Genomic DNA, 12210 nt, shown 5'->3' on the forward strand with positions numbered 1-12210 from the left:
ACACGGGGCGGGGGAAGGGTAAGCCGGGACGAAGTGAGAGAGTGGCGTGGACATATATACACTACCAAATGTAAAACAGATAGCTAGTGGGAAGCAGCCACATAGCACAGGGAGATCAGCTCGGTACTTTGTGACCACCTAGAGGGGTGGGATAGGGAGGATGGGAGGGAGACGTAAGAGGGAGGAGATATGGGGATATGTTTATATGTATAGCTTCTTTTTTTGCTTTGAACATACGTTTTAAATTTTAAATTTAAATAAGCAGTAGCTCTTTCTGAAGTAGAATAGATCATTGTGAAACCTCATAGATACTTTTCTGAGGCCTGTTACATATATTTCTATAAAATGTGTAAGATAAAAGGTATCCCACCTCAGGCATATTAAATTCCTAATAGGGAAAGTCTCCACCTAGTTTTGATCCTGTTGGGGCAGAGGGTATGGCCTGGGAGACAGTACTAATTCCTTAGTTGAGTCTATTTCTTATGTTCTTATCTATTCCTGCTAGAAGAGAGCATGGCATTGGAGAGGGTGGAGTTAGTGAAGTGTTTTCTATTTCGGGAGATATATGCGTTTCCTGCCTTTATTTGGTTTGTCACTTCTACCTCCCAACAGGAACTAATGAGAGAATTCAGATTTCTGTCTTTTCCAAAATGCCGTATCTACTTTCTCGGTAACATTCAAACATCCCAGATAGGTCACTGAAAGACACAAGCCTGGAAAACCAGTGACATCTTGACTGTAATTACCGAGAAAGCCAAATCCAGCATCTATTACACCAACATGTAAACCCACACACTTTCCCATAGGCCATCACTGAGCTGAGACAGGCTGTGACAGGTGTCAGTGGTGCTGATTTGTGGGGAGAGTCAGGCAGCTGCGAGCTCCCTGCTATATCCTGCTGATATTTCCACATGAGGAGGACCCTAACCTAACTGCATTGTTTCTTGTTAAATCCAGAAGGTGCTCTTCTCTCTGGGGGGATCCTTTCTGTATTATGCCGACCGCTTCAAGCTCTACAGTGCCTTCTGTGCTAGCCACACGAAGGTCCCCAAGGTTCTGGTGAAAGGTAAGGCCTGGGAGGACTGGGTAGCAGGTGGGCCTGTTCATTGTCAGTTCACATCTGTGTGGCCAACTGTGGTTGGGGGCTTTTGGACAGAAATCGGAGTCATTGTTGTGCCGGATGGATGTTCCAACATGCCACAAATTAAGGGTATGGTTGTTCCTCGGTATCTGTGGGGGATTGGTTCCAGGACCTGCCCCCCCACCCCCGCATGGATACCAAAATTCGAGGATGCTCAAGTCTGTTATATAAAACGCACAGTGTGTGCGTATAACCTGTGCACATCCTCCCATATACTTTAAATCATCTCTAGATTATTTATAATACCTAATAAAATATAAGTGCCATGTAAATAGCTGTCCGTGTGCAGTGTATTCAAGTTTTGCTTTTTGGAACTTTCTGGAATTTTTTTTTCCCAGATATATCCTATCCATGGTGAGTTGAATTCACAATGCAGAACCTGTGGATAGAACCTGTAGATACGGGGGCCCGACTGTACTGAGAAATGAAATGCATTATATCTTGAATTAACAGTTTTGTCAATTTTCTTACCATCAACGTTTTGACTCAGTTATTTGGGGCCAGAATTGATGAGTCATTTTGCAATTATGCAGAAACGTAGGGAGTTTAGAATTCCCCTGCTTTATTTCTATTTTTCATTAATTTTGTTATAACCTACCACACTTCATATACCTTTTTCTGGCATTTCATTTTTCCCTCACCTATTTTTGTTCTCAGGTGTGTGCTAATAGTCACCACCATCACTACTAAAATTGTTTCAATTATTTACAAAAATCATTCCAGCTGTAATTATATTTTGCATGGAAAAGAACAGAATTTTTAGATTGACAAGCTGCTGTTCCTAAGTGTTCTAGGAAGATGATGGGGTGTTCGGAGAGTCTCCAGAGAGTTGTTTCGCTTCCATAGTTCTGCATGTGACTGTTGATAGGTTCAAGGATTAGAGAAGCATGTCCTTGGTAAACAGTAGAACCAATAGAAAGTTCGATTTCAAAGAATCTCTGGCAATCAGCCTGCTCTTCTTTAACACTTTACTGTGGCTGCCATGTAAACAGCTGCTGAATTTGTAAGTAATTTACTTATATTTATGTTTGTTGCCAAAGAGAACTAGCTTGATTTAATTCAAAACGTATTATAATAAACATTAATACAACACAGGTCTCTGGACAACAAAAGATCCTGCCCCAGATAATGCCATACTTAATGATAGTCGTAGTCTAGGCAAAAGAGTTCTACTTCAGCACAAAAATTTACAGGGAACCTGGGAATTTCCTTGTCCTGCTGTAGGACAAGGAAATTGTCCCGCTGTATGGCCTAGTCTGTGGTTTTGCACATGCTGAATTGGTCATATAGTTCTGTGTGTGTGCATCTTTTTAAACTTTAATTGAATGCTATGTTATGAGAGTTTTTAACATAACAGTGTTAGAGCACTTTGCTCTATGGTAAAATTATATACTCATGAGAGTTCTTAAAGCAATTGTGTTATTTTTAATCCTTTGATTAGATTAAATTCTGCCCCTATAGATTTTTAAAATTCAAAACCATTATTTGTTGCACCTGAAAAATATTAGAAAATCCTTCAAAACCATCCCTTAAGACATTAGGTGTGACCCACAATTTTCTAATGGCCAGATGTGCCGAGAAGATGAAGAGAACTCTTTGAGGACAAATAGCCTATGATTCTTAACAGACTCCCATCTAGGTTGCATGGGAGGGATGCCCTTTACCGCTCAAAGAGCTGAGAACCATGCCCTCTTTTGCCCTGATGTGTGAAATACACTTGATGGGTTAAACGCACATGGACGTGTTTATGGGCATGAGGACTTCAGGGGGAATTCCTAGGCCCCTTATGGGCATGGACCAAGACTTGGGATGTCCACGGAAGCTGCAGCCTCCTCATGCATCAGCTCTGGGCCTGGGCTCGCTTCCGAGGCCATGGGCTTCTTCTCAGTCACCTCATTCCCAGTCTTCTTTCCCTTCAAGGATTTGGTGGCTGGACCCGTGGAGTCTGATTGCTCTTAATGGGGCTTAAACAGATGAAAAGATTGTAGTCTTTCCAAGGCCTTCCCCACATGATTGCTGTTTTTCTTAATTGAATAAAGATACTGAGAAGAATCATGTTACAGTTTCATGGTGTCCTTTTATAACATCTTCTGTTCTTAGCTCACATTCCTAATTACTGGAGACGGAAATATATTTTTATCAGAAGCTTAAAAAATATATGCCTACAGTTAGTCACTTTGATATATTGTCCTTTCTTCTAACCATTCTTTGCCCTCACTTCAGCCTCTCTCTCTGCCATTTCTTTGCACCTGGAAGGCGTAAGTCGTGTCTTCCTAATTATCCACTGGCAGGTACCTTTGTAATTGTCTGGGGACCCACAACTCCCCAGGGCTGCTTTTCAGCCCCGCTGGGACACAGATAAATGCTCAGCTGGTGAGGAAGGTGCTGCCTGAGTTACCTTAGGTCAGATGTATGTTTCCCTCTGAAATAAATCCTAATAGCTCGTATCACCGAATTAACATAGAACAGATCTTAAAAGGCGTTCACTGCAGGGGATCAGCCTTGCTCCACTTACCAGAGCTGCAAGGTGCCGCTGCTGCTTTTTATTTTCCTGCCTTTTCTCAAAAGAGGTTCTACGAGCAAGGAAATGCTTGAAGGATTAGAAAAACTGGCGTAAGGAGTGTTTTCAAACGTAGGCTTTCATATTATTCAGATATGGTGAGGCCAACAGATCAGGAGACAGTTGCCATCAGAAAGATAGTTTGTTACTCACGGCTCCCAAGAGAAGGGGGAGCACTACGCCATGCAGGGCCATGGGGGGAAGCACCACAGCCCACCAGGAGACAGGATGCGTGAGGGGGAAGACATGGGCAAGACCCTTTATTGTGGTTTCTGCAGGAAGGAGTGGGTGAGGCAGGGTAAACAGGTTTAGGATTGGGTAATTTGAATAATCTCAGCAGGCTCTGGGGTGGAGGGGCAGGGGAGATAGTGGCCTAGAAAACGCTAACAGAAGAGGGAAGGAGGCAGGTGGCTCTGCACTGGTTGGCTTGCATGTGAAAGGCATGCTTCCAACTGAGTCCTTTACCATCTAGGAAGTGGCTAGCTCTGAGATGGGCAGTTTCCCCAGGGTCTGTAAGGCCTCAGACGTCAAAGTATCAGAATAAGAAGACATTCTTAATGCAAGGACGATGAACAGCAGCCCCTGAAAGTCCATGTGTATGAGATTGACAGACTCTGCTATCCCTTAACTCACTGGGCCGCCCCTCAAATAAACAAATAAATCTGATGGACAGGCCCTTCCAGTTGTGCCTCTGAGCCCTCTTTCCCTCCTCTGACAACTCACTGGACTCTCAGTCCTGTGAAAAGGCACCTTGGAATTAGTGAGTGAAATTGTGAGAAAGGGAGTCATTTCGACATCCTGCCCAGACAACCTGTATTTAAACTCTTCCAGCCAAGATGGACGCGGCTTTCAAGGCGTTCCTGGATGCCCAGAACCCGAAGCAGCAACACTCGTCCACTCTGGAGTCTTACCTCATCAAGCCCATCCAGAGGATCCTCAAGTACCCGCTTCTGCTGAAGGAGCTTTTTGCTCTGACGGACGCGGAGAGTGAGGAACACTACCACTTGGATTGTGAGTCATGGGCCCCTGAGATCCGCTCCTTGCTCGGGTCTCCACGAGAGCCTTTAAACAGCCTTTTCATTTATTTCATGACCTGTTTTCTTCTAGTGGCCATCAAGACTATGAATAAGGTTGCAAGTCATATCAATGAAATGCAGAAAATCCATGAAGAATTTGGGGCTGTGTTTGACCAGCTGATTGCTGAACAGACCGGTGAGAAAAAAGAGGTAAGAACCCCCACTTCTTCCCAGCACACCTATCCATAGAGCTGGGCTGGTTTGTTTCTTTTTAAGGTGCTATTTGTAAGTAAAAGAGTTACAAGGATAGTGTTTTTGTGGGTGAAACCTTTTTTTAAGTTAAAGTATAATTAATTTACAGTGTTGTGTTAGTTTCTGGTGTACAACAAAGTAATTCAGCTTCTTTTTGAGATTCTTTTCCATTGTAGTTAATTACAGGACATTGGATATAGTTCCCTGTGCTATACAGTAAGACCTTGTCATTTATCTATTTTAAATATTAGTAGTTTGTATCTGCTAATCCCAAACTCCTAATTTTCCCATCTCTCTCCCCCCTACTTTCCCTCTGGTAATCATAAGTTTGTTTTATATGTCTCTGAGTCTGTTTCTGTTCTGTAAATCAGTTCATTTGTATCATTTTTTAGATCCCATATATAAGTGATGCCATACGATATTTGTCTTTCTCTGTCAGACTTACTTCACTTAGTGTGATAAGCTCTAGGTCCGTCCATGTTGCTGCAAATAGCATTATTTCATTCTTTTTTTATGGCTAAGTAATATTCCATTGTGTATATATACCACATCTTCTTTATCCATTCATCTGTCAATGGATATTTAGGTTAATTCCATGCCTTGGCTATTGTAAATAGTGCTGCAGTGAACATTGGGGTGCATGTATCTTTTCGACTTAGAATTTTCTCCAGACATATGCCCAGGAGTGGGACTGCTGGATCATATGGTAGTTCTATTTTTAGTTTTTTAAGAAACCTCCATACTGTTTTCCATAGTGGCTGCACCAGTTTACATTCCCATGTTGGTGGAACTTTTATCCTTTACGCAAGGCTACACTGTGAATTTTCTTTCTCAGCTGAATTATTTCTTAATATAGGAAACATGTCCTGATTCCACCCCTTCACCCTCGAGACCTCTGGTTTTGTTTTGTGTTAAATGTGAGAGTGAATTTCCATGACCGTAACTTGGGCTGTTTCTCTAAACACCAATGAAGGCGGAGGCTATATCCCCAGAGATTAGAATAATAACCGGCATGTAGTATGTACTCAATAAATACTTGTTGAGTGAATGAAAGTTTCAAATGACCATGAATCTTTTTTTTTTAAGTCTGCCTGAAAATCTACTTAGAAGAATTAGTCACAGGAACAGATATACTTGAGAAAAACGTAGCATGAACTCTAAGTTGTGCCTGAGTTATTGAGAAGAGCTTATGTGAATAAAAATGCTGATAATATTAAAATGAATCAGTATATCATTACAGATATGATATGTAATGATATTCATCCGTGCCTCTGTACCTCACGATTTGATTGGAATATTGTCCTCGTTTTGCTTTCTGCCTCAAAAAAGGAGACAAGCTGGGAGGGAACTATGAAGAAAAACTCTCTTGCTGTGATTGGAAAGAGGGGGAAAGGCAGTGGGGCGGTGGGGGAGAGAATGGGTGTAAGGCTTGGTTGTTTAGTCTAGACGTGAAAACAGCCTTATCTTCAGAGGTATAAAGGGTTATTATCTAGGTTCACGTTTATGTCCTCAGTGAAACAAAACAAGGTTTCGGACTATTAAAAGATTTTTCAGAAAAAGGTAAATTCATGATATCTCATAGAGATGTACAAGTGAACACATATGAAGGAATTTATTTTACTCAGATGATGTGAGGGAACCAGACAGTCAAAATAGCACAGGTATATGTATGAAGTGAAGAAATGTCAAGATGATTTGTGAATGGAGACAAATTGGTTTCTCTACAGCACGAGGAAGTCGCTACCAGACTAGAGAGAATTTATACATTTATCTGTTACCTACGCCTTACAAAGAGTGGCAAAGGAGTTCAAAGGCTCATAGATACAGGGCTGGACTCTGATAGCCCAGGAGGGTGTGCATAGTTTTCCACTGAAATACAATTTATTTTTTCAACATGGATATTTCAGGCAGAGCATGAGAATGTTCTCAGTCTACCAGGCAGATAATTTAATCTGTCAGAGTGTAGAAAGGATGGACACTGCTACTCTTGATTTAGTTCCCATTTTCTTGTAAAACTATTATAGTAAGAAAAACATACTATGTTTATTAAAGAAAAGGGCAAACCTCAGAGAAAGGCAAGGAGAAAAATTATCTATGATCTCAAAACGTAAAACCTCTTGATCTTTCGGTGTTTATTTTAATTTTTACAAAAGTATGTATATTATATACTTGAATATTAAATATAGTTCTTTATATATTCTTGAATATTTTGGAAGTTATTTTGTACCTTGAATTTTTTTATAGTGAACAAAGAATTATTTAATTTTCATGTTATTTTAAATGATTCAAAAGAATCCTTGAAATTATTGTAGAATATTTTATTGTGTGATTGAACAATGATTTACTTAATTCCTATTGTCAGGCAGTTCGCTTGGCTTCATTTATTGATGGCTATGAATAATACTGCAGACGTTTTAGATCATAAGGCTTCTTCCATCCTGTATTTTAGTTTATTTCATTTTGACAGGAGTGAATTTTATTGGGTCATGGAAATGAATAATTTCAGTGTATTTCATTATATTTTTCATTATATTCTGAATTGATTTCTGAATTTTAATGAGAGCAAAGCACCATTATGCTAAAGACTAGAAGGTGATATGGATAGCAGATTGCAAAGACTTTAGAAAAAAAGATGAATACGATTCAAAAGTCAGAGACTATAAAAGGGGATATGGCTTTGATGAGACTGCCTGTCCTCTAAAATAAAATTCTGTCAACCAAGTAAGAAATCTTTCCAACGAGGAACAAAGAGATACAGTGCTATACACAGCAGTCTCTTGTGAGCAGAGATTTTGTTAGGAAAAAGAAAAAAATGTGCAAAAGATGGAAGGAGGGACATTTGATCATATACCAGTATTACAGGGTAGGAAAGTCCTATATCAGTATTAGGATGTCTGAAGACCGGAAAAATGAAGGCTTGGAGAAGATACCAGAGAGAGCGCTGAAAGATTATGTCTTAGCACTATAGGAAGAATAAGAAAGAAATAGGCCCCTAAAAGGGGCCATAGGTATTGTAGCCAAATACAAATTGATTACTTAAAGAAAATGACTCAGATCTACTTGATCTCTTTTTTTCTCCATAGAAGAGAATGGTCTTCTAACTGGAAAGGATAGAGTGGTCTTGATTCCACAAAAATAAAACCACAGGGAGAACGGTCCTGGGGAAATAGGATGCTCTGTGCCAACATCAGTTATAATTCTGCAACAGTACTTACAACAAGCAGTATATTGGAACAGCCGTGGAAACAGCCTATAGAGGCAGACATTTACAAGTTATGGCCTGATTTTCACAAAGGTGATTCCTGATCCTTGAGTAACCTTTTAATGGCAATATCCAGGAAAAAACCTAGACTGGTACTGTGAACAGTTGGTAAACAGGAATGGGAATATTTATCAGTATCTACTGGGAATGGTAGGTCTATACTGAAATGGTAACATTCCAGGGACACAGAGTACCTGATGCTATCACCAACCAACTGTCCCCAGGAGGTCCCTGAAGACAGATATCCACAGAGGACAAAGAAACATTTTATGATGAAGCTGGACCTTCAGTCCCTACCCCGTGTTAAACTCTAGGGAGTTGGGCTGGACCACACAGAGCAAGCATCCCTCTTGCCTAGGTCAGATGAAGAAAAGGCCAAGGAGGGCATTTCCCCTTAAAAGAAGGGCTCGGAAAACCTGACTCAGCAAGGCATCCCAGTCCTTGTCGGGGTAGAGGCCTTTTAGCGGAACTCAGTCTCAGAGTTGTTTTTTTGTTTTGTTTTTTTTTGCGGTACGCGGGCCTCTCACTGTCGTGGCCTCTCCCGTTGGGGAGCACAGGCTCCAGACGCGCAGGCTCATTGGCCACGGCTCACAGGCCCAGCTGCTCCGCGGCACGTGGGATCTTCCCGGACCGGGGCACGAACCCGCGTCCCCTGCATCGGCAGGCGGACTCTCAACCACTGTGCCACCAGGGAAGCCCAGTCTCAGAGTTTTGATAGGATGTTGGGAAGGGGACCAGTGGAAGGCCAGGGGAGAGGCTGTTGGCCAGAGGGAGCAGCCCTGACCCCCTTAATACATTTACAGTGTGGAAACTTGTCAAGAGAGAGGAACCATGTGCACTGGGACTGTATCAGCCTGTTTTTACCAGGTAACAAAGAACTAAAAATCTTAGTGTTCACTACAGCAAATACTTGTATTTCACTCACAGGGTGTGGGTCAGGTGGGCTTTGGCTCGTCTTGGTGAGCTTCAGAGCTTAGGTCTCAGCATGTTCCATGTCTCTTCATTCTGGGATCCAGGCTGAAGCAGCAGTGATTGTCTTGAGCATGTCCTTTCCATGGCTGGAAGGCAGAAGCTTATGAGGGCTGGTAGAAACTTCTGATACCAAGTCCACGGCCCAACTCATATGGCCAAGCCCAGAGACTTTGGGGCTTAGCGTAGTCTAGTGGGAAGTACTAGAAAATCACATGGTGGAAGGTGGAGATACATAGAGGGAGGAAGTAGAGTTTGGGCAATGATCTACCCCAGTGATCTTTAATCACTTTTTAAAAATGGAAGTATAGTCGATTTACAATTTTGTGTTAATTTCTGCTATACAGCAAAGGAAATCAGTTATATATGTACACTCTTTTTTAATATTCTTTTCCATTATGGTTTATCACAAGATATTGGATATAGTTCCCTGTGCTATACAGTAGGACCTTGCTGTTTATCCATCCTATATATCCTAGTTTGCATCTGCTAACCCCAAACTCCCACTCCATTTCCCCACTCCCCTTGGCAACTACAAGTCTGTTCTCTATGTCTGTGAGTCTGTTTCTGTTTCATAGATAAGTTAATTTGTGTCATAGTTTAGATTCCACATATAGGTGGTATCATATGGTATTTGTCTTTCTCTTTCTGACTTATTTTAGTTAGTATGATAATCTCTAGTTCCATCCATGCTACTGCAAATGACATTGTTTTGTTCTTTTTTATGGCTGAGTAGTAGTCCATCGTATATATGTACCACATCTTCTTTATCCATCCATCTGTTGATGGACACTTAGGTTGTTCCTATGTCCTGGCTATTGTATCAATAAATAGCACTGCAATGAACATAGGGTTGCATGTATCTTTTTGAATTATAGTTTTATCTGGATATATGCCCAGGAGTGGGATTGTTGGATCATATGGCATTTAATCACTTTTAAAAACATTCCCTCTAAGGCTGTGGACCAGAATGGTTCCAAGGAATTTGACTTATGTATATACCACTCCGCTGTGGTGTGTGGGGCGTGGATAGTGGAGACTATATAGTTCCCTTAGTGGATACTCACCTGGGTGTTTGGTTGACTAGTTACTTAATATGTACAAAGTAATACAGTTGCTTAATGTTTTTAACCACTGACGGTACTACTAATAATATTGCTCAATAATAATTAGAGTAATTATTAATTATTATAATGATCCAACCATTATAGTGGCAGCAATACCACTGTATTCTGTACTGTTGGAGCCCCATCTGCAGCACTGTAGCCTGACCTGGTGGCTTGAGAAGGGCAGTGTCAAATGGCACCGTGCCCCGTGGAGGGCTGCGCGGCAGCTGTTGTATCTAGAAACCCAGTCAGATCAAAAGCGGCAAAAAAAAAAAAAACCCAGAGCCATTTGTCCTTGAAGCTCAACATCAAGTTTTCAAATATTCAAATTGCTGCTTTGAGGAAGAAGGACTCGGGCTTGGTATCTGTGGACGCAGAGCAGAAGTGAGAGGCTGGTGGGCGGGTGCTTCAGGGAGGCGTGCTAGAGGGAGACCCTCCTAACAATTTATGGTGTTTCCCAGTGGGATGGACCGTGGACTCTGATTTCTGCAAAGCCTCGTGCTCTGACATGTTTGCACAGGGAGCACATTGAGAGACCAGATGATCCTTTCGCCTGTGATTAGGATGCTGAGTGGGTGGGAGGATGGGATTCTGATAGACTTGGAAGTGGGCCAAGGACTCCAGTGAAAAAGGCACACATGACTCTTGTGAGGTGTAGACACCAGTGGAATCTCAGGATCATCATGTCTCTACAAGGAGAAGAGGAACTTGTCCATCTGAGATGGTTTAGATTTGACCTTCGGGGACACAACACTAGACCTCATGGTTTCCAGAGCTGCACAAGCTTAAAGAACAATCTCCCAACTCCTCAGCTGGCTTCTTTTCCCTCTTCTAAAGTGAAATGAAATCTTCCTTAAAATGAGTCGGAAGAAGAAGAAATAATTGATTCCACTGCTTCCCAGAAGACCCTGGCTCCAAAGGGAGTTAAACTCACAGGTGGCAATGTCTGCAGTTTCCTGGGCTGGATCTTTGTTGTCGACAGCCATTTGTGCTCCTTAGCTAACTCTCCATTTGAACACAAACCCGCTCCAATTTTGTTCATCAATTTCGACAGGTTTACTGCGTGTGAATTTCAGAGGCCCGATTTGTACCTTTTGGCCACCTTATTCTTGAAATTCTGATAGACAAACAGGATAAGGGAAAAAAAGTTGACCAAATGAGAGACATTATTTGGAGACATTATTTTCTTGAAGTTGAATTGACACCAGCCTGTTGAATTTTAAAATGTCATGGATATCTGAGTGTTTTTAACATCGCCCAGTAATTTTTGCCCTGGATTTCAGGTTGCAGATCTGAGCATGGGAGACCTGCTTTTGCACACCACTGTGATCTGGCCAAACCCGCCGGCCTCGCTGGGAAAGTGGAAAAAGGAGCCCGAACTGGCAGCTTTTGGTATGTGTCACGAGAAGGTTTGGAGGGGAAGAGGGAGGCTGGCTTCTTTTTCGCAGTTAAGTTAACCTTTCTTTTCCAAGACACAATTTATTAAAATATAGTTAATTACAGTTTTCTGCATTGCCTTCCTGCTGTGGCCACCAACATGTCACAGATACTAAATTAAACCTTCCAGCTAAGTATGACGAATGTGGCCACCCAGCTACCAAGAGGGAGGGAATGGCTGTTCAGGTCTCCCCCAGGTATAGACCTATGGGCAGGAAAAGAGTTTTTTTAAGCTGCTGCTCTGAATATCTTTTCAAAATAATGAGTTAATAATAAACCAAGGAAAAATCAAGTGAAAAATCAAGACAAAACTCTCTCTGTTTCTGAGCTCCCCAGTCCTTTTATTCTCTTCCCAACTCTGTATTGCTCTGTGTGATGCCAGGATTCAGGGCATGATTCTCACCTCACATGTTGTGGCATCACTGGGTGCCTTGATCCGTTACGAGGTGCTTCTCAATCGCATTGTG

The 12210-nt window shown here is 41.8% G+C and overlaps 1 protein-coding gene across 8 annotated transcripts in view; it reads left to right on the forward strand.

Moving 5' to 3' along the window:
- Positions 1–12210, forward strand: part of TIAM1 (TIAM Rac1 associated GEF 1) — a 397588-nt gene that overhangs the window by 369884 nt on the left and 15494 nt on the right. For all 8 annotated transcript variants that reach the window (XM_030880742.2, XM_060297858.1, XM_060297860.1 and 5 more), the window contains 4 exons: positions 958–1066; positions 4533–4712; positions 4809–4927; positions 11590–11698. In XM_030880742.2, coding sequence (XP_030736602.1) covers positions 958–1066; positions 4533–4712; positions 4809–4927; positions 11590–11698 — 517 coding nt within the window. The remainder of the gene's footprint in view (positions 1–957; positions 1067–4532; positions 4713–4808; positions 4928–11589; positions 11699–12210) is intronic.

Source organism: Globicephala melas, chromosome 4 (assembly GCF_963455315.2).
Source record: "Globicephala melas chromosome 4, mGloMel1.2, whole genome shotgun sequence".
NCBI classification, from domain to species: domain Eukaryota; kingdom Metazoa; phylum Chordata; class Mammalia; order Artiodactyla; family Delphinidae; genus Globicephala; species Globicephala melas.